The following is a 26,668-nucleotide window of genomic DNA, read 5'->3' as shown; positions in this document are numbered from 1 at the left end:
ACAAGATACACCTGAAGAAGATCGAAGGTTGCATCAACAGAAACGTTGTGAAAATCACACTCGACATGAGGACAGTCATCCAATTAATCCAAGTAATTGGAATATTACATCCTTGTCGCCAGGTATTGAAGAATACCCACCTCAACCAAGTGGGTTCTATTTATACTCATGCAGACATCACACACACCTAACTCAAAGACAGTAGTTATGGGAGGAACAAAGAAATTGAAAAAAAAAATTGTAACCATCACTAAAAAGAAAATTTTGGAGGTGATAAGAGAAAAAAAGTGTATACCATAACACAAAAAAAACAAAAACGATTATATATATATATATATATATATATATATATATATATATATATATATATATATATATATATATATAGGGTGGTCAAAAAGTCAGGTAACATTTTAAAGAAAAACGATATTAGCAATACACGTATATTTAAGTACCATACATTGAAATATAAAATGAAACAAACATGAAATATGTTTATTTTGTTAATTGTCGTCCATTTCTCTCTATCAATCGCTGGAAGCGATTAACCACTGATTGTGTAACACGTGTAATTACCTGACTTTTTGACCACCCTGTAGATTATATATATATATATATATATATATATATATATATATATATATATATATATATATGAGAGAGAGAGAGAGAGATAGATAGAGAGAATGTAATTCTAAAAAAAAAAAAAAAAAAAAAAATCTTAACATTTTTCTATTTGCCACCACAGTCAATGGAAAAAGAATGAGATTTAAAACAAAAAATTTTTCTTTTGTGTGTGTCTGTGGAGTTATACATCAACACCGTGGATGCCTTTTTCTTCATTAATAATAATAAAACATTAAATATTTTATACCCAATAGTGGAAGTCCACTTTGCTATACAAATATAACGAAAATGATCATCCACTTCTTAAACGAGTAGTAACCATTAAAGATCGCCGCCATTTAAAATACTATTTTGGGGCGCATGGGGGGCGGGAACTAATCGTCTATTTTTTGTATTGCAACCCAAGACCGAAAGTTAGTATTGGGTCAATGAAGAACAATTTATTGATATTTTTTTTCAATTTCAAAAGTGGCTGTTAATTTTGACATATAAAAAGAAAATGATTACTCGGCCTGTCTTACACAAAAAGTGAGTGATCACGATGTAAAAGTTATATTGCCATATAATCGCACGAACCAAAAAAAAAAAAAAAAATCATTTTGTTGTTGTGTGGGGGCAAAAGATAAAATTTTGTTAACATATAACAAAACTGCCGTCTGTCAAAGAAAGATCAAAACTTCGATCGAAAAAAAAAAAAGAAAGAAAGAAAGAATCTACGTCGTTTAGCTCAACTGACACGTGAAAAAGATTAACAGCTGATTTCATTCATAAACATCAATGATGACAACACTTGTTAATTTCGAACGCAACAAAAGTTTGGATTATTCATACAAATATTATTTTCACAATATTCCAGTCGATGTACCCTCTGACTGTCATCTTTCAATAAGAAAAGAATTATTAATCAACGCATTTAATAATTAGGCCATGGATCCATGTGGAAAATTATAGTTTGAATTTTAAAAGGCTTAAACCTAGTCTTCATGTGTAGTATTTCCACAGAACCATTTTGGACCCATGGCATAATGATTAAAAGCATTGGTTAATAATTAGTTCTAAGTGACAATCTTCTGGGGGTTGAGGGTTCAATCCTTACTACATGCGATAATAATTAAGAATAACAATTCTTGGCCTATTGGTTAGCAACAAAGGGTAGTATCTGTTCTGATATTACACTTACTCTTTTTTTGTCTTAGGTCAGCAGCGTCCAGCGAAAGGAAATAAAAATTGCTTTAGTCTAGTGATTGAAATCATTTTTATTTATCCAGAGTGTATCTCTTGGGAGAACTGGATTTTCCCACATTAAAAACAGAAAACAGATCTTGTGTTAAACTTTGTCTTCGTGGATAGGCAGTAAATAAGACCAAATTAACAGTTATATCCAATTAGTGACCCCAACTGGTCGTGGTGCTATATATGAATCGCCACCAAAGAAACTGGATGTATTCGTAAAAACAAATGACAAAAAAAAAAAAAAATAATAATTCTATTTAATAGTTGAAGAGAAAAAACTTCGCCGATGTTCTTATTTACTTTGCCTCCCCACGAGGGCATTATTAGACACCAGTGTCGTTTTTTTTTTAATGTGGAGAAAAGAAACAAAAATAAAATTGTCTCAGTCGTAAAGGATTCCTCCACTAACCGAGTTTCTAGTGTGTGTGTGTGTGTGTGTGTGTTAAAGTATTTTAAGTTTATTTATTTATTTATTATTTTTTTTGCATGTTAATATTTCATTCAATATACGTTTTTTTTTTTTTTAAACTTGAAGCAATATAGCCGACCAGTGACCACGACCACGACGACCACAAAAATACTGTTAAAAACCCACCGATTTGTCAGCCTATGTCACGGTAACATATACGGAGCCAGTTTCTAACAGTATTTTGTCCAATTTTTTTTTTTTTTTTTAACTCCTTTACCCAAACTTACCGTGTCAAAGAGAGAGTCGGGCGCCATTTTTAATTTTCTAATACATCGGTAAACACTATGTTTTTCAAGCTAAATAAACATGTTACATTTAATAAAAACACTAGAAAATTATCCAGTTAGGTAGAAAAGTAACTTATTTTGCCTTTGATAACATTTGTTATATTATATATTTGTTTTTAACAATTTTTTCGAATCTTATGTGTACAGTAGTACAACAACAGTAAAACAAACCCTAAAACTTTTTTCAATCAATTCTCATTGTCGTTATAAAAGCATAGAAAATAATTTTATGAAAATGCATACAATTTTGAATCAAAATCATAGAAGACATTTGTCTACCCCCCCCCCCTCGGACCGAAAATATTTTATTCGTCTTTTACTGCAGTGTGCACTCGGTAAAAGTATAGATTGCCGCCGCGAAATAGCGCAAAAGTTGTGATTTGCCGCCAATCCGACCGATTCTAAAATAATATTGTCTCCTGAAATAGGCGATAGTAATGCCTGGGGATATCCTAGGGCTAACTAGAAGAACCATATTCAACTACGAAGCCAACGGGCCGCCGCCAGGTAAGTATGCCATAGGAAAGGGAAGGAGCTAGACATTGACCTAATTATCAACTAAGTAAATTCCAAGCGAAAAAGTTTTCAAATGATTCATTGATTGTGAATGAATGACACATTCAAAATGAATACAAGTATTTAAAAACTAACGCCACATTATTTAACTCATTCGGGACAACGACACTTGCTTTGCTATTGTCAAAGAAAAAGTTATGGTTGAAAAATAAATAAATTACAGGTGTGATCCAAGCAGACACATACATGCCAGAATTATTCTTTGTTTTACCTTTGCCACCTCCAAGAAAATTAAAAAGGCGAAATTGTTGAATGTTGCATAAAAAAGCCCCCCCCCCCAAAAAAAAAGAAAAATTTGCTTACATACTCGACATGGATTATAGTCATCCGATTTTTTTGTTTTTTGTTTTTTAATCAAAAGTAAAATAAGCTAATAAAAAAACTAAGCAGACATTTTCGCTGCTAGGAGTGAAGGGAGGTTGTTTTTCTTTCTTTTTTTTAAATGTTACGAAAATAAAAAAAATTTAAGGACAAAAAATATTCCCCGCACCCTTAATATCTATTTATTTACCTCCCTACGAGATAAAAGACGCCAGGTTACTTTTTAATGTGGAGAAAATCCAGCTCTCCAAAAAGGGAAACTCTGGGTTGGGAGATACGACCGTACTGAAATAACTGATTCTTTAACATTCGGGAGTTTGTTTGTTTTGGGCGATGTACACGAGTGCTACCCAACTCATCGGCTCCGATGTTGAACGTTGTTCGATTGAGGGAGAAATCATTATTTTTACAATGTAAAAATTTTTGCGTGTGTAATCCAGTTTGATTTATTTATTTTGGCTTGAAATTTGCGCATGATTTTTGTTATGATTTTATGTGTTTTTTTATGGATATTTTTTTTTTTTTTTTGCTGGAGTTTATTTAATTATTAACAGGAAAATTGGTGAAAGTCAAAATGGAATCCGCGCTATTTTTGAATATTATTTTCAAGTTTAATTAAAGTTTTACGATACCTGCCTGCGTTATTTTTTAAAATAAAAAAAAACTTTCAAGTTCGCTTGCACTTTACTTGGGGGGGGGCGGATTTAACAAAATGAAAGCCGTGCTGAAATAATGACATGATTTAGAAGGCCATTCTTAACATGAGGACAGGAGGGTGTTGTGCATGTGCACCTATTCTGTACTTTCACCTAACAATTTAATAAAAACAGGTATCGTAAAACTTTAATTAAACTTGAAAGTACTATTTAAAACTAGCGCGGTCAATAAGTGCACTAGCACCAAATAACATTTCACTGTGTTTCGATCTACGACATTCCATGAGAGGTACGTACATACTAAAACTTTTTGTTTATTTTTGTTTATCACCAATTTTCCTTTAAAAAAATTCAAACATTGGAGGTGGAGGAGGAGTGGTCCGCGCTATTTTTAAATCGTATTTCCAAGTTTAATTAAAGCTTTATGTTTTTTTTTATTCAATTGTAAGGTTGAAGTATAGAATAGGTACAAAACACCATCCCCTACCCATGTTAAGAATGGCTTTTTAAATAATAACATTATTTTAGCACGGATCAATAAGTGCACTCACTAGTACCAACTTTAATTAAACTTGAAAATAATATTTAAAAATAGCGTGGATTCCATTTTGACTTTCACCAATTTTCCTGTTAATAATTACATTAACTCCGGAAAAAAAAACACACACACAAAAAAAATTTTCCTTGTAAAAATAATGATTTCTCCCTCAATCGAACAACGTTCAATATCGGAGCCGATGCGTATTTCGCTAGTGGGATAAGCAGTCACTCGTGTACGTCTGTCTTTGTTTTTTCTTAATTATTATGTACTGACACCTAACAATTTACTAAACAAAGTAACTGTAAAAATAGTATTCAACTTGAAAAATCCTATTAAAAAAAAAAAAAAAGAAAATGCACGGTCCGTATTATGCATAAGTACCTGGGAGGGGGGGCTTAATTGCATCGATTTATTTACTGACCGACCACAGAAAATTAAGACTTTCCAAGACAAAGTTTGGTACAAGTAGTGCACTGCACTAGTGCAGTGTGCAGTGTAGTGCAGTGCACTTATTGATCCGTGCTGAAATAACATTTAGAAAGCCATTCTTAACATGAGGGTGTTTTGTACCTATTTTGTACTTTAACGTTACAACTTAATAATAAAAAAAAGACAAAACTTTAATTAAACTTGAAAATAATATTTTTAAAAATAGCGCGCATCCTCATCAATAAGTGCAATGCAGTAGTACTGACTGCACTAGCACCCAATGTTTTAAAAAATAAAAAGGTATAGAAGTGTTTTTAAGTTAAAAATATTAAAAAGTATAACCAATTAAACAGTATAACCAATTAAAAACTATAACCAATTAAAAACTATAACCAATTAAAAACTATAACCAATTAAAAACTATAACCAATTAAAAAAAAATTGTTTAGAATTGTTGGTGCTAGTGCAGAGAGTGATCCGCGCTATTTTTTTTAAATCGTATTTCCAAGTTTAAAGTTTTATGGGTTTTTTTTTTTATTCAATTGTAAGGTTGAAGTAAAACACCCTCTCCTCCCATGTTAAGAATGTTTTTTTTTTTTGAATAATACGTTATTTACGTCCGGATCACTCCTGCCTGCACTAGTACCGAATTGTTTAAATATAAAAAAATTTTTTTAAATGTTTCAAAACGTTGGCTGCGTACGTTTTTAGCGCATGCAGTCTCTTCATTCTATAATAAAATAGAGATTTTAATATCGATTTTTTTTTAAATTTTAATCACGTATTAAATTTTGATCGATCTTTCTTCCATCTATCTTTTTCTTTCTCCCATTATTGAGTTGTTAGCAAAACAACACTACCATCTTAAAAGAATCGTTATCGAATTCAGTCTTTATGAATATTTTTACTTTGTTACATGTTAAATTACAAGATAATTCAAAAACTACAAATCCAACCATAGAATGGAATCTTTTCGGTAAAAGTGCACTGGTTGACCACCTTTAAGAAGTTGGGCATTTGTTGTCGAACGTATTCTGTTTTAGGGCAAATTATTTAGAAACATTATTTAACATGATGATGAGGAGGGTGTATTGTCACTATTCTGTACTTTAACCTAACAATTTAATCCCAAATTCTTAAAGGTAAGTCTTCCGGTGGTAAACCAGATCAATTTCACAGTCTTTTAAATTAAAAGAGAATAACACTGAAAACGTACACAAGTACAAAAGTGACGCGTAAAATGGACAGGTGCACGCACGTCACGTCACGTTGACTTGAAAACCTTTAAGATTTTTAACATTTCGAATTTTAGCATTTAAAAATAAAATCTAAAGTCTTAACGATAAAGAGTGTCCATTTTAATATACCCCTAATGCTACTCATAAAATGATGAAAGAGTTAGAATAATTTAATAACTGAAATAAAACGAAATCTTTTAAAATGCCATCATAGTAGTCAGTTGTCATAGTAGCAGTAGCAGCGAGAAAACTTTAAAAGTTTCCTTTCTGCAACAGTAGCTATTCAAACGGAATATTCCGAAATATTAAAGATCGACATTAAATCGATCATAAAAACTTTTTATAAATTAAAACACACAAAATAAGAAATCTTTTAAGCTATATTTCTCTGAAAAAAAAAAAATAATAATAAAAATAACCAAGTTTTAAACTAAAGTTATGCGTGCGCGGAAAAAAGTTTTGTTTGGGGTTAATCACTTTGAGTAAACAAGAAATGTAAAAATCTAATAATTATCGTTTTGTGCATTTTAGAATTTTGCTGTGATATTTTTTTTTTAATTTTTTATTTTTTTGTACTCACCAATTGAAATTCCCTTCGTCGGTCAAAAGTGATTTTAATTGCCCGGTCTTGCCAAAGTAATTCTATCGATTCAAAATAGTAAAGGAAAGCCGCTTCGTCTATCGACTGGCTACAATCAACGGCGAAGACTCTAGCAGCAATTTCCTGGGTCTTCTCCGGGTGTTCCCATGGAATAACCAACTTATTTCTCGCATCGATCAGAACTTTCATCCCTTTCAAGATGTTCATGTAAATGGTTGGTTTGAACTCGCGTAAGGAGTCCTCATCGAAATCATGGCCATGAATAATGCGCATTTGTTTGAGAAAAGTGCTTTTACCACTCTCACCGGCCCCTAAGAGTAGAAGTTTCACCGTCCGACGAAAGGTCATTTTATCCCTGGCTAGCATTCGGTCAATTTTACGACTTTTACTTCGCTGTACTTTCTCATGGTCAGAGAGACAACAAGATCCCAACAACGAAGCCATCTTGGTATGACCGTTCTCGTGACGTCACACCGTCTATAGACTTCCTGTAGGACCGATAGGGAGTAGGAGCATAAAGAAAGCGACAGAAGGGGTAGGAGGTTTTTGTCAAACACGGAGTCAAGTGTCGTCAAAATAAAGAGTAGGAGGAGAAGATAAAGTGGTGGGGGCATTGAAATGTTGTGGTGAAGTGGCTACAGGTGTGGGCAGTGGGCTTAGCGTGTCAGGTTCGAATTCTGTCGAGGTTAACACATCGTTTTCATTAATATTATTAGAGAAAATATGTGAATTTATATATATATATATATATATATATATATATGTAAATTTTAATTAAATAGTAGGAAAGACTAGACTGTCAAACCTTGGTTGTGCAACTTACTGATAAGGAAAATTCTGTAATAACATTACTTCTTCCTTGTTTAATCCATCATTGTTTCCAGTCATTCTGAACTTCTCCTTGCAGAAGTATCCATTGTTCGTTGAGTCTGAAAGGAGCCCCCCCCCACCGTTTCCCCCCCTCTGTGTGTGTGTGTATATTAGGCACCGCCAAAAATGGCCAAAAAATCAAGTTGTTGTTGTTGTTTCTTAAAACGAAATTACATTTATTAAAATCCATTATTTCTGAGTAACTTTTTATTTTCAGAAAGATAAAACCCTGAATTTTATCATATAGAAAGCAGAATAATGTAAAACTTTTTCTACTATTTTTAATTAAATTTGAAATGTTAAATTTTCCCCAAAAATTTTTTTGCACAAAAAACGTATATAAATAGTTAAAAAAAAAAAAAAAAAAGGGTTTTGAAAGAATTAATTTGTTTATTTCTTGTCTAACTAAGATTTAGGGTGATTTTCTATGAGAATATGCAAAAATATTATAATATAAGTACCAGAATTTCAAATAATTCCACTTATTCATATAGGAAACCAGTTACTTCGAGTCGATTTGATTACTCTGTTTACATTTGTACTTGATAAAAAATAAACTACGGAAAACCAAAAAGACAAAAAAAAACTTATTTTTCAGTGACAAAAATTTCAATGTATTATTAACGCTGAGGCTGGCCAGTACCAGATGGGTGACCATTTGTATGAGTTTGGTTTTTAATGTGTATGTGTGTGGGGGCCAGACTCTCCAAAATGGGAAGGGGGGGGGCAATTTAAAGCACAATAAAAAAAATTATTTCAGCGCGTTTGGTTCACCGTAGTCTAAAGGCGGCAAACGTTTCCAAACTGGATCGAAAAAATGATGATATTTTTAACACAAAGGGCACAATATTTATTGAATTTTTTTTTTGTATCGATTATTCAAAGCATGCCCTGTTTAATAATGGTCATGCATTATTCGGCTCGCTAAAAAGAAATTGTTAATTTATTTATCAAAGATTTTAAAATGGCTTTTTTCTTATAAATATTTTTACAAAAGTTTTTTTGTTTTGCTTAACTTAAATTAATTATTTTACTTAACATATTCACTGAATTTCACACTTCAAAACTCAAAAGCGGGATAATTAAACACAATCGAAGTTCTGATATTCAGACATCAAAATAAGGTATGCAAACAAGTTTTTTGTTTTTTTTTTAATCTATAATCCCGTCCCTTACAACAACACAATATGTTTTGTTCAGTTTCAGATGATTATTTTAAGCATATTTGGAACCCCCTCAAAACAAGGGGGGTTTGTAAGCAAAAAAATATATATATATAAATATTGTTTATGAAAAATAAGTACACTGTTATAAAGTTCATTCTTCTCTTAATAATCGCTGAAAATTTCGTATTGATTGGATAATTACCTGATTTTTAGTGGATTTTTAAAAAGACGGTCCGTCAAAAAGTACTTACCTGCTCCCCCCCTCAGTTTTGGCGTTGCCTAGTATATATATATATATATATATATATATATATATATATATATATATATATATATATATATATATAATTATATATATATAATTATTACAATAAGATATATATATATATATATAAAAAACTGTTTACTCTTATGTATATATATATATGTATATATATATACATATATATATATATATGAACAAATGATTAATAAAACATATTAAAATACATCTTGAAAAAGAGTTAAAAACATTTAATTTTAAAAAAGGAAGCATAAGATAAGTGGATAGTCCTTAATCCGCAGAGTTTCGAAGAAATACTCTCCTTCTCATCAGAGGGCAGGAATTAGCAAAATGCAGGATCGGATTTTGCATATAAAAGTATTTAATGAAACTACAAGTAAGTCACAGATCTTACTTGGTTAAAAAAAAGGGTGAGGTAAGGGGAATAGGAGGTAAAAGAAAAATGATAAAAAGATTTCACATGAATGGATAGTCCGGTGAAGGGTAAAAAATCCAAGAATGGTAAAATCCAAAACGGTCGAATTTAAAATTTCCAATCCAATGGGTAAATTCCAAATGGTCCAAAAGGCAGAGTTCCTTGGAAAAAAGCGCAAATGGAATGAATTCCAAATCATTAAAAGAAAAAGCACTGGAGAGAATATTTAAAACACGTCTGTCAAGGCTGGAGGAATCAAGTAAATTAAGGTTTAAAAAAAAACAAAAAAAAAAAACGAAAAGCGGTGAAAGTTTAAATTTGAAAAGCAAGGTCAAACTGACCCAGACAAAAAGCGCAAAAGTTAGCGTTAATAATTAGGTCGACTTAGATATGCACGTGAAAGTCCCAGAAATAAATTAAGAAAACTGGTCAGAAGAACAAATAAATGGCTAAGTTTATGAAATGGAGCGTCTATTATATTAAAAAAAAAAAAAATGAAAGTAAATAAATTAAAATAGGAAATTAAAAAGTAAAAAAAAACAACAACAAAAAACTATATATACACACACATACATACATATATATATGCACACATATACATACATATATATACATACAGGCACACAAATGCACACATACATGTATATACATACACACACGCATATAAATATATATACATATATGAGATTCAATATAATGATCATGCTCCACCTGTATGCCGTCTTAAATCTGTAATCACACACAATATGACTCGCAAGAAGCCAGTTCAAATAACAAGATTTGCTGCTATCAATAGCAATGGTCCACTCCACAAATATAATCCGAACCAACATGCTAATCGTAATACTTCTAACCCACCCTGTCGCACTAGGAGAAAGAAAAATATTTGGTTTAATCCGCCATTTAGCGTAAATGTTAAAACTAATATACCTAAAGAATTCTTCAATATTGAACAGCCTATAGAAAATGGACTCTGATTTATGAAAGTATGATAGGTTATGAAAAGGAAGGGTTGTAAAGAGATAGCTTCGAATTTGGGGGTATCAAAACCAAAGCAAAATATGATGAAAGTAAAAATAAAATAGATAAACCCCATAATTTATTATAACATACCCGTTCACACTGAAACACTTATCACAATATTCTGTGGATCTATATTAAAAAACCTTGTTAAACTTTGTGACATATTTTCATTCTATGGAGGTCAGGCAAAAACGAACACCCCATAATTTTATTATACCATATTTCTTCAAATTAAACATAATTATCGAAGTATTCTTACGCAGATAGATATGAAAAGTCTTTATTAAAGTTTGTGCCTATTTCCATTCTATGGAGGCCAGGTGCGAACGCAGACCCCACAATTTTATTATACCATCCCTATTTAAGTTAAAATATACTTATCAAAGTATTCTTATGTACATCTATATCAAAAACACTTGTAAAACGTTTTTTTTTTATTTTTTATTTTTTATTTCCATACTTTGCGGACCAGGTGCGAACACAGACCTCACAATTTTAATGAACCACTGTTCTGCCAGATCAAACATACCCATTCCTGTGTCTCGATACATCTTCTATCATTATATGCAATCAGTTTTTTAAATAGCAACCATATAGGAGTCTATTCGTGACCAGACACACACACACACACACACACACACACACACACATACATTCAGCTTTATATTATAGATATAACTAGACTACCCGCGACCCGTTGGGTCAGTATGTTATATTAGCTATGGAATTAATGTATGAGTGTGACACTTGTGACGTAAAGAAAATAGTTTTTGTGACATAACAGAAACATTTCTACGAAAGCATATTAAAATGAAAGAAGAATATAGATAGATTTCTATGAGTCGTTCTGTTTATAATTGTTTATTTTTGAAAAAAAAATTACAGCCACTGAATTATAAGTGGTTTGCCATACTTATAGGTAAATGTGCACTGAACAGATACCGTAATACTTCAAGTTAAATTCAAATTTTGATATATCTTTTTTAAATAAAATTGTTCGTTTAAAGTATAGAATAGTTAAAAACACTCTCCCCATATTAAGAATGGCTTTTTAAATAGAAAATGAAAATAAAATGTAATTTTTTTCATGTGTTTTAAACGAACATTCATGACCCATTGGGTCAAATATTTAATTTATGTTAATAATAAGGGCAATAAAACTAATTAAGACAATGTGGAAATGAACGATGTAAAAAAAAATTTTTTTTAAAAGAAGAAAGTAGTAACAATTGTTTATTTGGATGATTTAAACACAAAAAAAAAACAATTCAGATGCTGAAAACGTACACAGTAAAACAATACGTTTTATTGTGTTGATTATTTATTTGTAAAAAAAAAACATTTTCGGGGTTATTTATTTATGTTGGTAGTGTAGAAGAAAATGTATGACTGTTTTTAAGAAAGGGGTATTAAAAAATGGAGAATAAATTTAAAAAAAAAAAGGAAGAACGTGGGTAAATCAACAGTATAGTTGTAATTCAGAATAGTTGCAAAACATCCCATCCTTCCCATGTTAAATAATAATTTCTAAATAATAACGCTAATATTTCAGTCAGCAGATCAAATTCTGCAAAAGTAGCGATTTATGTTTATTTGTTTACGCTGTTATGGGTTTATGTTTATGTACACATGTGCAACGGGAAGTCGTAAACCGGATGTGTGGTTACAACACTCGTTACAAGGTCGTTTGAGTTTTATAATTATATAGATTATTACAATAATATATATATATATATATATATATATATATATATATATATATATATATATATATATATATATATATATTGTTTGGAGGTACAAAATTTATAAATAGATTTAAATATGTGCAGAACTTTCTCAAGAGCTCTTTCGGCTATCATCTCTTCCGGAAAAAATCGATAGCATACAAAATAATATTATTAATGCTATGTGCCAGCATTTGGCTTACAATCCATGTTGTGCTGACAAATATAAAATAGAGTTGTTTGAGGTGTTACACAGAGCAGATTCCAAAAACCATTTAAAGATTTTGGAGTCTGTCTCTATTGCGGTTCGAAAATCTTCTTTATGTCGGCAAAAGGAAAAAGGAGACAACAAAAGCATTATTTCTCTTTGGGGACCTTTGACTCCTTTTCTCCCTTTTTTATCCCCTCCTCCCCTTATCCCTCGTTGTGCCCAGTTTTAATTGCTTTTACTGATTAAATTTTTCTTTTTTTTTTCTTAATTTTAGCACATCCCCCGTAGCGCTCTTTAATTTCGCCAATAATATTATTTTGTATGCTATCGATTTTTTCCTGAGGAGATGATAGCTGAAAGAGCTCTTCCGCATATATATATATATATATATATATATATATATATATATATATATATATATATATATATATATATAATGCTTCACAATATAGATTGGTTTCCGAGATGTAAGTCTAATGAAACTCACGTGATTATTAAAGAGTGTCAATGCAGGACAGAGCTGGTATATAGTTTGTTTATTATACAAGCATTTTTAGTTACATATGTGCATACATGTTTCAGAGGAATCCCACTCTAAAGATAACACCTAATCAGGTCCCCAAAAAAGGGTCGATATTGAAACAGGAGTCAAAATGACATTAGTTTTATAAAATATTCGGGTGTGGTTAACGTTCTGGAAGCAGGTAGGGTATATACTTTGTGAATGTGAGCAGTAGGGGTTTTTGGAGGTAGGTGTGGTGAAGAAAGGGAGTAGAGGTGAGAGTTGAGAGGGGAAGTACGATTTCGTGTGGTTAAGCTGGCTAAGTTAAGAGGTGTCGGTATCTTTTAACTTGGTGGTTATTTATTGGCCTAAGCTTTCGCTTTGATTTGAAGTAATATTATACTCTTATTGTCGCTACTTCCCTTAGGTTTTTATGGTTTGTTTATGAGAGAAATGTCTGGTGTTATATGGTTTTTGTTTATTTATCCTGGAAAATATTTGTGTGGCTTTTCGCTTAGAATTTAATATGAAATATGTTAGACATTGTGAGATTTTCAAAGTGTTTGTGAGGTATTTAAATTCTTCGTCCAGATATTCTGGACTGCAAATTCTAAATGTATGTAGGAAGAAACCAATCATCATGCCTGTTTTTTTTTTTAAACAACAAAACATCTCCAAAACAAACCAATTTCCAATGCAGGCATATACACTGTACCTTGCCAAAATTGCCATCATAGATACGTTGGTGAAACTCAGCATAAACTAGAAAAAAGGTTCAATGAACATAAAAGAGATATAAGAAATAGCAATTCTCTAAGTGCATTATTCTCTCGTTCATAACAACATAATCACATCTTTGACTTCAAACAAGCAAAAATAGTTAAATTTATTTCAAATAAACCGCACCGGAGACTTCTGGAATCAACGCTTATCGCAAATTCAAGTACAATTAAACAATGTAACACCATTAATAAGTAACCTTCTATTTAATTGTAGACACAGGTTACCCCTCTCGTAGCATAGAAACACCTCTTATAATAATTAATAAAAATATAATCTCAATCAATAAATTACATAACAAAGACACACTTATTTCATTTCAGTTACACACCTATATTTTGGATTTTAACGGACATATTTTTTTCCAGAAAGAATATTAACTGTGTCATATCTTTAAAAAAAAGTATATATTAACAGCTATATGACGTTATTAAAAATTTTCCTCTTTTTACTTTTTTTGAATTTCCAACGTCTTTTCCCCGTTTCTGAAATGGAACAGCGTCACACTTTTCACAAGAAAATTTTCAAATATTTGTACTGGTGTTTTTATTTTCTTAATTTCATTCATCCAGAGTAAGTCTCGAAATAAAGACAAAATGTTGATGAACACATAACTCAGTTTGTCCCTTTTTATTTCTCTATTTCGTCGGAATACTATTTCCATCATTCTCATCATGTGTGTGTGTGTGTGTGTGTGTGTGTGTGTGTGTGTGTGTGTGTGTGTGTGTGTGTGTGTGTGCACTATGCTTAAATATATTTTAATTCATGCAGATTTTGTATTTATTATTACGGAGCCAATTCTCTAATGAATTTTATACTGCTCCTAATATATAATTTGAAAAGTTAAAAAAGTTTGGGTGTCATCAGCTAGAATTGAAACCAAAACATTTAGTGATCCAGTCTCATTCTCTACCATTTGAGTTTTCAACAGATAAGAAAGATTTTACATTAAACCACTTCAAGCTATGAATGAATTTGCGTATGTGCAAAAGTAATAGAAATATGTTATAAGTCGAAATAAACATTTTGCATTTTAATTTGCTGACATATTTCTGTATGCATTATTCATCCATTCAAGCAAAGATTTTATTCATTATAAATGATTTTTGCTTTATGATTACTATTTCCTGTTAATTTCAGTGTTATGTGACCAGTAGTTTAAGAGTTGATCGGTTAAATATTTTCACACAAATCTACATATATCTGCTGCTTTATATATATATATATATATATATATATATATATATATATATATATATATATATATATACAGGGTGTCCATAAAGTCCGTGTGCACTTTAAAAAATTTATAATTTTATTTGTATTTGCGATAGAAATAATCTGCAAAATGGATTTGAAAGAAGTAAATCTATATTTTTTAAGCTTTTATTGAAATTTTATTCAACTTTCCACATGCCCTCCATCATTAGCAATACAAAGGGTAATACGATTTTGCAGTTCATGAAAAACATTTGCCAAATTATTTATAGTAATGCCTGGAATTACATTAGTCATTCTAGCTTTCAAATCTTCCAATGAACTAGGTTTGCTTGCATACACAATTGTTTTCACATGTCCCCATAAAAAAAATCTAATGGAGTCAAATCTGGCGAACGTGGAGGCCAATGAAATGGTCCACCTCTTCCGATCCATCTGTTAGGAAATTCCTGATTTAGAAACTGTCTAACACGCCAAGCAAAGTGACAAGGAGCTCCATCTTGTTGAAACACTGTATCATATTTCAAGTTTAATTGTTCAAGTTGCAGAATAAAGTAATTCTGCAACATATCTAAGTAGCTGTCACTGTTAATAACACGATCTTCAAAAAAATATGGCCCTATGATTCGATTTATTCCCAAAGCACACACACATTAACTTTAAGAGAGTCCCTTTCATGTTCAACAGTTTCATTTGGGTTTTCACTTCCCCAAATTCGGCAATTATGCCTGTTGACCTTGCCACTAATGTGAAATGTTGCTTCATCAGAAAACAGTAAATTACTCACAAATGCATTGTCATTGCAAAGTTTTTCATTGAACTGGTGATAGAAAGTTAGCCGTGCATAATAATCCTCTTCTAACAACTGTTGATGTAATTGAATTTTGTAAGCTTCTATATGAAGTTTTGCCCGCAGAATCTTATGCACAGAGGACTTTGGCAGCCCGAGCTCCAATGTTGCCCGTCTTACAGACTTTCTTAGACTTGCAGTAAAGGATTCTTCTATGGAAGCAACACTTTCGTCACTGACACATGGCCTTCCAGACCGTGGTTTATCATGGACAGAGCCTGTCTTGTTAAATTTTTCCATCCATTTAACAATGGTGTTCCTATGAGGCGCTTTTTTTATTGTATTCAATTCTAAACTTTCTTTGTACAGCAATAGTAGATTTCAATTCAGCCAACCAAAGGACACAATTTACTTTTTCCTCAATTGAAGCCATGGGATCAAATTGATTCGGAAAAACAAAAGAAAATATTTTTTACTTATTTTTTACTTATCTAAAAATTGTTACGAATTTTACGGTGAAAAATTATTCAATAACTATACTTAAAACTAGATACATGAAACTTTATAACATTTTTTACAGATTATTTCTATCGCAAATATAAATAAAGTTATAATTTTTTTAAAGTGCACACGAATTTTATGGACACCCTGCATATATATATATATATATATATATATATATATACAGGGTGTCCATAAAATATATATATATATATATAATGTTTCCCTTTCTTCCACCTCTATCCTTTCATCTCTCTCTGTTTGAAAAATAGGAACGGCCTACCTTGGTTAGGACATAAAGAGATCCAAGATGGCATCCATGAGGTTTTAACACACATGGTCTCAGACAGTCTAGGACGATCTCGCAGAGTCATGCTACACACATGCATATGAGGTGCGCCAGGTTCCATAAAGCAGGTTGCTTGGAGGAGTTGGGGGGATTTTTTTGGACGCATTGCTTTGTGTTGTAGCAGTGTTGTGCTTTGCAGCAGATATTTTGAAACATGTTGGCACGTTGAGGCATGCGGAAGAGAGAGAAAGGCCGTATCACTTAGGATACACCCCTTACAACAAGTTATTCCAGCATGTCCACAGGATTTAACCCCAAGTTAATTCCCCGGTTCTAAGGAAGCAGCACTGAGCAGTCAGTGCAGGAATGGTTGGAAAAGGCAGAATTGATATGCCAGCTCAGCGGTATAAAGTGTCTGGAATGCATGGTCCCAATGTGCCTCGCTGGAGGCGCATACGCCGCATACCAATAGCTAACTGATGAAAAGATAGCGGACTTTGCATGCATCAACGCCCTCTACGCAGCGTTTTGTTAAATCCAGTTGCCACATGGAAGGAATTCATGTCACGCAAGTTAAATCCTGGGGAGACCATTGATGTTTTTCTGGCAGAACTGAAGAAGCTTGCGGTCCTGTTTGGAAGAATGTCGGACAAAAGCCTGGTGTGTGCATTTGTTGCGGGATTGACCCATAGCATTGAAGATCTGTTCCAAGCCTCGTCCCAGGTAGATGAGATGGACATCCCGAAGGTGTTGGCATGGGCACAGGCAATACTAAAAAAGAGCCCAGGCACTGCAGACCAAGCAGCAGTCGTGCAACCATCACAGGTGGATTGCAGTTACAACATGCCACAAGTGTGGAGGGCCCAACCATTTAGCCCGTGATTGTCTTCTGTCATATTTACTGACTCAGAGGCTTAACAGATCTCAGTGCTACAAGTGTAAAAACCAGGGAGACCTGGCCTGCGCCTGTCTGGAAATGGGCAAGGGGAGAAAGCTACAGTGCCAGTCTTCTCCCCTGAACGAGGTGCTACCCGCAACGAGCATGCACGTTAACAGACGTGAGCACCTCGTGATTGTAGACACTGAAGGCACCCAGACCCTCGTGCACAAGGCATGTTATTATACTTGGTAAAAGGAGAGAATTCCTTTGCTAACCATAGGCGGAGGCTTGCTGACCTCTTGCAGGATGAGCATCATCCGCGCAAGTATCAGCGATGGACCTACAGCAGTCGTGTGAGCCCCGGTTGTGGACAAGGAGCTACTTAGGTATGACCTACTTCTGGGAATGTACTTAATGGGAATGTACACAGCTGGGTGGAATCACTCTGGACGGCACCGGTAAGACAGAGTTCTCTTGATGTGAGAAACGTATTTGCGCCACGATTACCTTTGAAAAGCCTGACTTTTATGCAGAGTACGACAGGGACACCAGTGCGTGGACTGGGTCTTGGAAGTGGCCGGGTGATCAGTCACCTGTAACCTTACAGAACTGACTGTCAGAGTACCCCTCTCTAACATGGCTTAGGGGGCAGTATCAAGAAGACCTGCAGACGTGGATCAACAACAGCTGGCTGTTCCCAAACCTGGAGGATGAGCTGGGACCTTCACAAGGGCTGATTCCTCTGATGACTGTCTTACAAAAGAGACAGAAGGTCCAACCCATCATGGAGTGCTATGAACTTAATAAACACATCGACCTGTACATGGCAGCGGCTGATGTTTGTGCATTCAAATTAAGGGAGTGGCAGCAGCAGGAGTTGGATGTGGCTATTTTGGACCTGCGCAAGGCCTACCTGCAGATACACACTGAAAAAGCGCTGTGGCCATTTTAGACTGTGAAAATTAAGGGAACCTGCTATTGTCTGACCAGGCTGGGGTTTAGTCTCAACATGGCACCAGGCACTATGACGGCGATTGTGCATGCGATCTGGCAACAGGATGAGGCTGTGCGACAGGCAACATCGTCATACATCGATGTAAATGAGAACATCATGTCTGCCCAGTCGGTCAAAGAGCACTTCGAGAACTTTGGATTAACATGCAAGGAACCAGAGCGGCTGTGAGATGGGGCAAAAGTGCTTGGTCTGCATGACGGTAGCAAGGAAGAACTCTGTTGGAAGAGAGGTGGTGACATTCCAGAGGTCCCGTTCAACATCACTTCTGTTTGTGGAAAACGAGTGGGTCACTTCTCTGTGTGTGGTTGGCTCAGGGTGGCAGTGGCAGCCATAAAACGATGTAAAACATCCATATTGTCAGGATCGGACGATGAAGTGCATGATGCCACCCTACAGAGCATGCTAATGGAGACTGTGGCTAGGGTGGCTCGTGACAACCCTGTGCGAGGGAAATGGTGCGTTAATGGGAACAAGTTCATGGTCTGGGTGGATACTAGTTAACTAGCCCTTAGAGTTTCTCTTGCAGTTGATGATTTCATTATCAAAGATGCTTGCTGGCTTTGACCAGAGAATGACATAAACCTGGCTGAACTTGATACCACATTGAAGTTAACCTGGTGCTTCAGTGGCAAACCAGGGTACTATGTATTATAACGGACTCTGCATGCACTCATTGGTGGATAACAATGCATTGTCTGGAAGAGCATGGCTAACCACACGGGCAGCGAGTGAGATGTTAATACGAAGGTGGCTTGCCACTCTGGTTGAGACTATCAAAGAGTATGACTTGACCATAGACGTAGTGTTGATAAGTTCTATGATCAACAGAGCAGATGTGCTTACATGAGTATCTCAACAGTGGCTGCTGGCTGATACCTGGAGAAGTTCTGAGACTCTGCAATGACTGTGTGCAGCTGTCGCATGTAATGTGGATATAGATTGTATATCATGGAGATTCACCGGCAGTGCAGGCACCCTGGGATCAAGTAGACCATATATTTTGCCACGATGATAGACCCGACCCATAAGTAAGAAACACAGATGTTAGGAGAGCGGTGAAAAGTTGTGAGGCATGCCAATCAATCGACCCAGCTCTGATACAGTGGAAGAGGGGGCAGTTGGGAGTGAGCAACATGTGGCAGAGGGTGGGCATGGATATCACACATTACAGTGGCAATCACTTCTTCACCCTCATGTGTTTTCCGGTCTGGAGACCACTCGGACGTCAGGACTCCTTCTACATTATTCGCCAGCTGTCATCTGAATTCTTTGAAAGAGGTGCTGATGGGCAATGGCCTAGCCTTCTGCAGTGGTGAGAGCAATGGTATCACTGAGAGAAGCTATCCTAGCATCAAAAGAATTGCAGTCAGGATGCAGTGCACCATTTCAGAAGCCTTGTACTGGTATATCACACTGAAGAATGGTGTCTCTCCAGGAACAGTGCTTGCAAACACGATCTACTAATACCAGGTCCAGGAAAAGGGAATGTACCCTGAGAGAGCAGTCATCAATGAGGAAGAGCAGGAATCGTACACCAAAGAGGATCCTGTCTGGGTGAAGCTGCCAGGAAGCCAGTGTACCGACAGATATAAGTGGAGCTGAGTGACTGGCGTGGTGAGTCGGCAGTCTGTCCTGGTTGACAGTGTGCCCCATCATGTTAGGGACCTGCGGCCGGCGACACAGTTGCAACCACCACTGGACGATGGAAGCAACTCTGGGTCTGAGGCCAGTGGACCATTGCACCAGTTTCATCAAGCAATGACTCAGATGTCAGTAGCCTCCCAGGAGATATGGTGTTCCTTGACCATCAGACTATGGAGGAGAGTGCATGTGAAGACAAGGCCTGCACTGTCGCCCTTCAGAGAAGTATCGGGCAGAGGCGATCGCCACCTCCCTGCAATCTCTGTGATCATGAGATCAGGGTGCAGTGTTGGGAAAATAGGAATGGCCTACCCTTGTGTCTGTCTTTCCTGCAGGTTGGGACGAAAAAAGATCCAAGATGGTGTCCGTGAGGTTTTTACACACATGGTCTTGGATGATGTTGGACGATCTTGCAAAGTCATGCTGCACACATACAAATGAGGTGTGCTAGGCTCCTTAAATCAGGTTGCTTAGAGGAGTTGGGGACGATTTGGGGGTAGGACACATTGTTTTGCATTGTAGTGGTATGGTTGGCATGTTGAGGCGTGCGGAAGAGAGAGAAAGAAACGTATCACTTGGGATACACTCCTTACAACACTCCCCTCCCCACTTGTTTTCCATTCTTTTCCCCATTTTTTTAATACAAAAATCGTTATAAATTTGTTTCATTATCCCAGTTTGGTTGCGGATTTAAAATAACTTATAAGATCGAAATCATTTTGTGTTGTGTTTTCTTTTAGTTTTTATTAATGCTTTGCAACGAATTGAGCTCTCCCACTTAAGATTTCTTACCGTTGATTGCTTTATGCTTCATGGATTAACATTCTATATATAGTATGAAAATATATAGTTATGAGAATTAAGTTATACAAACACATTACTTGCTAAGTCAAGGTCTACTCATATATTGAGTACTGTTAAAGTAAATACTGAAAATCTATACACATTATACAACAGCACTTTTTATGTCTGCCACCAATCACAATCAAGGATTTGTCTTGCATGACTCAAATTTACCAATCAATTGCAAAATTTTACTAAATAAACTATTGTAAAATTGGCAAATATTTAAATTGAGAACAGAGTTAGACATAATGTCAATTTTTAATATGGGGAAATCAATATCTTCTAAAAGAGGCACTCTGGATTGCGAAAAAAAAAACTGCTTCAGTTCAGAAGGATTTCTCCACTGATTGATGGCAGAAAAGATACAGTATATTATCAGAACAAATGCTACACTTTAAAGTTTTGTTTTGTTTGGAAAAATAAATAAATAGAAGTAAACCAAAAAGAAAAAAAAATTGTAAAATCGGCAAATATTTAGAGTAGACATAAAAATAAACACTGGTTTCCATTTTTTAAATATTCAAAGTAGATGAGTCTTAAGTTTCAAATAGTTGCCATTGTTATATTGCTTCCTTTTTAAAATGTAAACTCTCATCCAATGTGCATAAAATGAGACTGGCAGTCAGCACACTTGGTCTTAATGAGCAAACTTTGTCTTGTCCCAATAAAAATATAACAAAACCTGGTGTCAGAAGTGGGATTTACGAATGAATACGAGCAATACATAAGAAAAGAATCAAACTAAGTATCGATCTCAAGAGCTATATAAAATAAATAAATGAATAAATAAAATTCCACAAAAAATAAAAACAGTATAATCAGTCACCTGAGCCCAACAGAACCCTTTACGTTCAACCAACCCAAGTTATGGGAAAGATGGATTCGATCGTTCAACCGTTACAGGATAGTGTCCAAACTTGATGAGAGATTAAGCCCTTGTCAGGCAAATACTTGACATATTGCATGGATGATAAAGTGGAAGACATTTTTGCCACATTCAAACTTTCACCCAAGAAAATTAAAAACTTAAACATAGTTATATCAAAATTCAATGACCACTTCAAAGGCAATACAAACATAGTATATTAATGGACCAGGTTCAGCCAGAGATGTCAAGAAGGTGAGTTCATTTATTCTTTTATCACAGATCTCCATGCACTCACTAAAAACTGCAATTTTAGGAACCTATACAAACTAATTTGTGGATCTTTCAGATACCCACAAAACCCTGCATGGTCAGTGACTCAAAGCGACTGAAACGATCACTGCTACCATCTCGCATGAAGAACTTATTTATTATCCCTAACCTTGAGACATCGCTGTTAGGTAGACCAGCCATTGACGCACTTAAACTTGTAATTGGCTACCAAAGCTTATGTTCCATCAGGAGCAAAACACAACCATTTGATCTTAAAAAAGAAATACCAGACCTATTCAGGGGCATATTTGGGAAAGAATACAACATATTGTTACATGCGGGTGTGAGTTCATACTCAGTACCCACACTATGAAGAATATCACTACCCTTCATAAAGAAAATGCAGAACTCCAGAGAATGGAAGTGGAGGTCATAAGCAAGATTTGCAAACCCACTGAATCATGTTCTCCCATGGTTTTACCAAAAACAAATCGGAAGGTTAGAATATGTGTAGATCTCATAAAGCTCAACAAGTGTGTAAAACATGAACTCCACATGCTACCCAGTTAAGAAAAGTGAGAATCATGAAGAAGCAGTGTATATTAACAGAGTTTGCTTTCATCAGAATCCTGTGCACTAACGACTTTCATCAGCCCATTCAGAAGGTTCCAATTATGCCGCTTCCCTTTTGGTATTTCATCAGTCAGTGAGATCTACCAAAATCACAAGTACTAGAGAATGAAATTGGAGAGATATGCATGGATGATTACATGCTAATCAAGGGCAAAATGATGTGTGACTAAAAAGCACACTAAAAAAATCCAAGCTGTTGATATTACAATCAACCCAGAAAAATGCAAAATATCCAAATCATCAGTAAAATTTCTCGGACACATACTCAGTGCTGACAGCCTGTGATCAGATCCGGAAAGACTCACTGGTGTCTTCAAATTCCTAATACCAATGAACATGATGGAACCTGACAGTTACTCAGGCTGGTGAACCAATTGGAAAAATTCATCCCAAACCTGGCAGACATGACTAAGCTACTAAGGGTTTTATTAAGCCAGAAATATGTATTTGTTTGGGACTATACATAACAGGAAGCATCCAGCTCCATCAAGAAAACATTGTGCTCAGCACCTGTACTATGCTTGTATAGTTCATCAAATGAGATTATAATTTCCGCCAACACTTTATCTAACGTGGAGCAGTGCTATTACAATAACAAGCTGACACAAAAATGTACCTCATTTTTTGTTGGTGGAAAGATACTGCACCTTTACCAATATTTCAATCGTAGTCATTCGTTTTTCTAGTTTTGCATATGAATTACAAAATATCTGATATTTCCCCAAAGCCTCTAGCCTTGATGGAGGTGAGACTAAAACTTGTTGCTATGGTTTCAAATGATCTGAAATAACAGCAAGGGGAGACTTGATTCCAAATATTTGTCATATGTTATATCTCCCCTCTTTGGTTTTCATACATAAAGTAAATTTCACAGTGTATAAGGAGTATTTGATACTGGAGATATTCATAATCGAACTCTATTTCCAAAAGAGGGGAGATATAGTAAATGAGAAATATTTGGAATCAAGTCTCCCCTTGCTGTTGTTTCAAATCATTAGAAACCATAGCAGCAAGTTTTAGTCTCCCCTCCATCAAGGCCAGAGGTTTTGGGAATATATATATATATATATATATATATATATATATATATATATATATATATATATACTAGCAAAAGTACCCGTCGTTGACTGGGTTCAAAAACAGCCTACAGAAAATGGACTCTGATTTATGAAAGTATGATAGGTCATGAAAAGGAAGGGTTGTAAAGAGATAGCTTCGAATTTGGGGGTATCAAAACCAAAGCAAAATATGATGAGAGTAAAAATAAAATAGATAAACCCCATAATTTATTATACCATACCTGTTCACACTGAAACACTTATCACAATATTCTGTGGATCTATATTAAGAAACCTTGTTAAACTTTGTGACATATTTCCATTCTATGGAGGTCAGGTGTGAACGAACACCCCATAATTTTATTATACCATATTTCTTCAAACTGAAACATAATTATCAAAGTATACTTACGCAGATAGATATGAAAAGTCTTTATTAAAGTTTGTGCCTATTTCCATTCTATGGAGGCCAGGCGCGAATGCAGACCCCACAATTTTATTATACCAATCCTATTTAAGTTAAAACATACTTATCAAAGTATTATTATGTACATATATATCAAAAAAACTTGTAAACGTTTTTTTTAAATTTTTAAATTTTTTATTTCCATACTTTATAGACCAGGCGAGAACGCAGACCCCACAATTTTAATGAACCACCGTTCTGCCAGATCAAACATACCCATTCCTGTGTCTCGATAAATCTTCTATCATATGTAATCAGTTTTTTTTAAATAGTCAACCATATAGGAGCCTATTCGTGACCAGACACACACACACACACACACACACACACACACACACAGACATTCAGCTTTATATTATATGCATATATATATATGAAGAGCATAATGTGGTGTCCCACAATTGAATAAAAACGGATGATTTGGGAAAAATATTATGCGATGTGTCGAAAGATACCAGAGAATATCAAATCTGTTTTTTTTCCCTTTTTATTTACTTATTTTTTTGCTCTGGTATCTTTCGACACATCGCATAACATTTTTCCCATATCATCCGTTTATATATATATATATATATATATATATATATATATATATATATGATGATGAGAATAATGGAGATAGTATTCTGATGAAATAGAAAAACAGAAAAAATAAAGATGAAACGTTGATGAACACATAACTTGGTATATATATATATATATATATATATATATATATATATATATATATATATAGAGAGAGAGAGAGAGAGAGAGAGAGAGAGAGAGAAATAAAATAGGAACATACCAAGTTATGTGTTCATCAACGTTTCATCTTTATTTTTTCTCTGTTTTTCTATTTCATCAGAATACTATTTCCATTATTCTCATCATATATATATATATATATATATATATACACATATATATATATATATATATATATATATATATATATATATATATACATATATATATATATATATATATATATATGTGTATATATATATATATATATATATTGTTAAATGTTTTTGACTCCTAATGGGGGGTATGACATCACTGATTGCCACGATCGTTTTTATAACCTCAAGTTATAATAACCAACTATCGGAACTGCACTGCTTTGTTCAACATAATTTCTCAACACTTAACAGGTTATGCGCCCAGCCATTGTCTTTTCTTTGATGGTTCGGAATCTTAATTCAAATTGTGGCAGGTAAAGTTTCTGGGGTATCTAAGGATTCGGAAACTACACAAAGTGATTCTCCAACAGAGAATCCTAACGACCCTGAATTTCTCGAAAAGAACGCGACTGTTTTTGCAGAACTGATTCAATGCTTAGACGATAAAAGTCTGTCTCTGATTATAAGAGATGCCTTGGATGATGGCGAAAAGCATTGAACATATTAAGAGAACAAAAGGGAAACCGAAAATTATATCACTATATACAGAACTAACGTCTCTAAAACGTAACGAGGATGAAACTATTACCGACTACGTTATAAAGGCAGAAACAACCGCCAATGCCTTAAAACTCTCAGGTGAAATAATAAGCGATAGCTTGTTGATATCAATGACCTTCAAGGGACTTCCAGCCGATTTTAAACCATTTACAACTGTTATAACGCAAAAAGACAAACCCATAAATTTCAGTGAATTTAAAGTGGCATTGCGTAGTTACAAAGAGACGAATCAGATGCTCGTGGACAATAATAACTCCAGCATTATCATGAAGTTTAAAAATGCTTCTCAAAAACAGACACCACTAAATTATGCACCTCACCGCAATGTTTTCCCCAAAAGTAATTTTCCCAAGAAAAAGAATAAAATTATCTGCTATATAATTGTGGACGACCCAACCACAAAAGTTTCCAATGTTGGTATAAAAGCTCCAAAATAGACTCCATAAAAAACGTTGAGAACTTTGATGAAAAACATACATTTCTATTCACACGTAACTTTGATAATACCACAAATGGTAAAAATCTCCTTTTTATCACCAAGGAATCTGATTTTATTAAGTTTGATTCAAACTTTAATCTACAAAGTCATTTTTTCGAACTTGCCGACGGTAGTCAAATAAATGATATAGTCTTGAAAAGAGGCGATGCTAAAATATACCTAAAAAATAATAAAGGCGAAATTTGTAACTGTATTCTAAAAAATGCTTTTTTCATTCCTACATTTAAGCAAGACATATTTTCTGTGCAGGCTGCTATTAAACAAGGCACGAATATAAAGTTTGGCCAAAAC

General features: G+C 34.3%; 1 protein-coding gene across 4 annotated transcripts in view; it reads right to left on the bottom strand.

The window, feature by feature from the left end:
• LOC145246804 (guanine nucleotide-binding protein subunit alpha-12-like) overlaps positions 1–7,460 on the bottom strand; it is a 173,140-nt gene extending 165,680 nt beyond the window's left edge. For all 4 annotated transcript variants that reach the window (XR_013863169.1, XR_013863170.1, XM_080108604.1 and 1 more), the window contains exon 1: positions 6,958–7,460. Coding sequence is in view for 2 of the 4 variants with exons in the window: in XM_080108604.1 (XP_079964730.1) it covers positions 6,958–7,422 (465 nt within the window). In the remaining 2 variants the exon portion in view is untranslated. The remainder of the gene's footprint in view (positions 1–6,957) is intronic.
• Positions 7,461–26,668: the final 19,208 nt, after the last annotated feature.

The sequence above is a fragment of the Euprymna scolopes genome, chromosome 24 (assembly GCF_053919585.1).
Source record: "Euprymna scolopes isolate OS-2025 chromosome 24, ASM5391958v1, whole genome shotgun sequence".
Lineage (NCBI taxonomy): Eukaryota > Metazoa > Mollusca > Cephalopoda > Sepiida > Sepiolidae > Euprymna > Euprymna scolopes.
The sequence above is the reverse complement of the archived record's forward strand: the minus strand, read 5'-3'. Positions and strand labels throughout refer to the sequence as shown.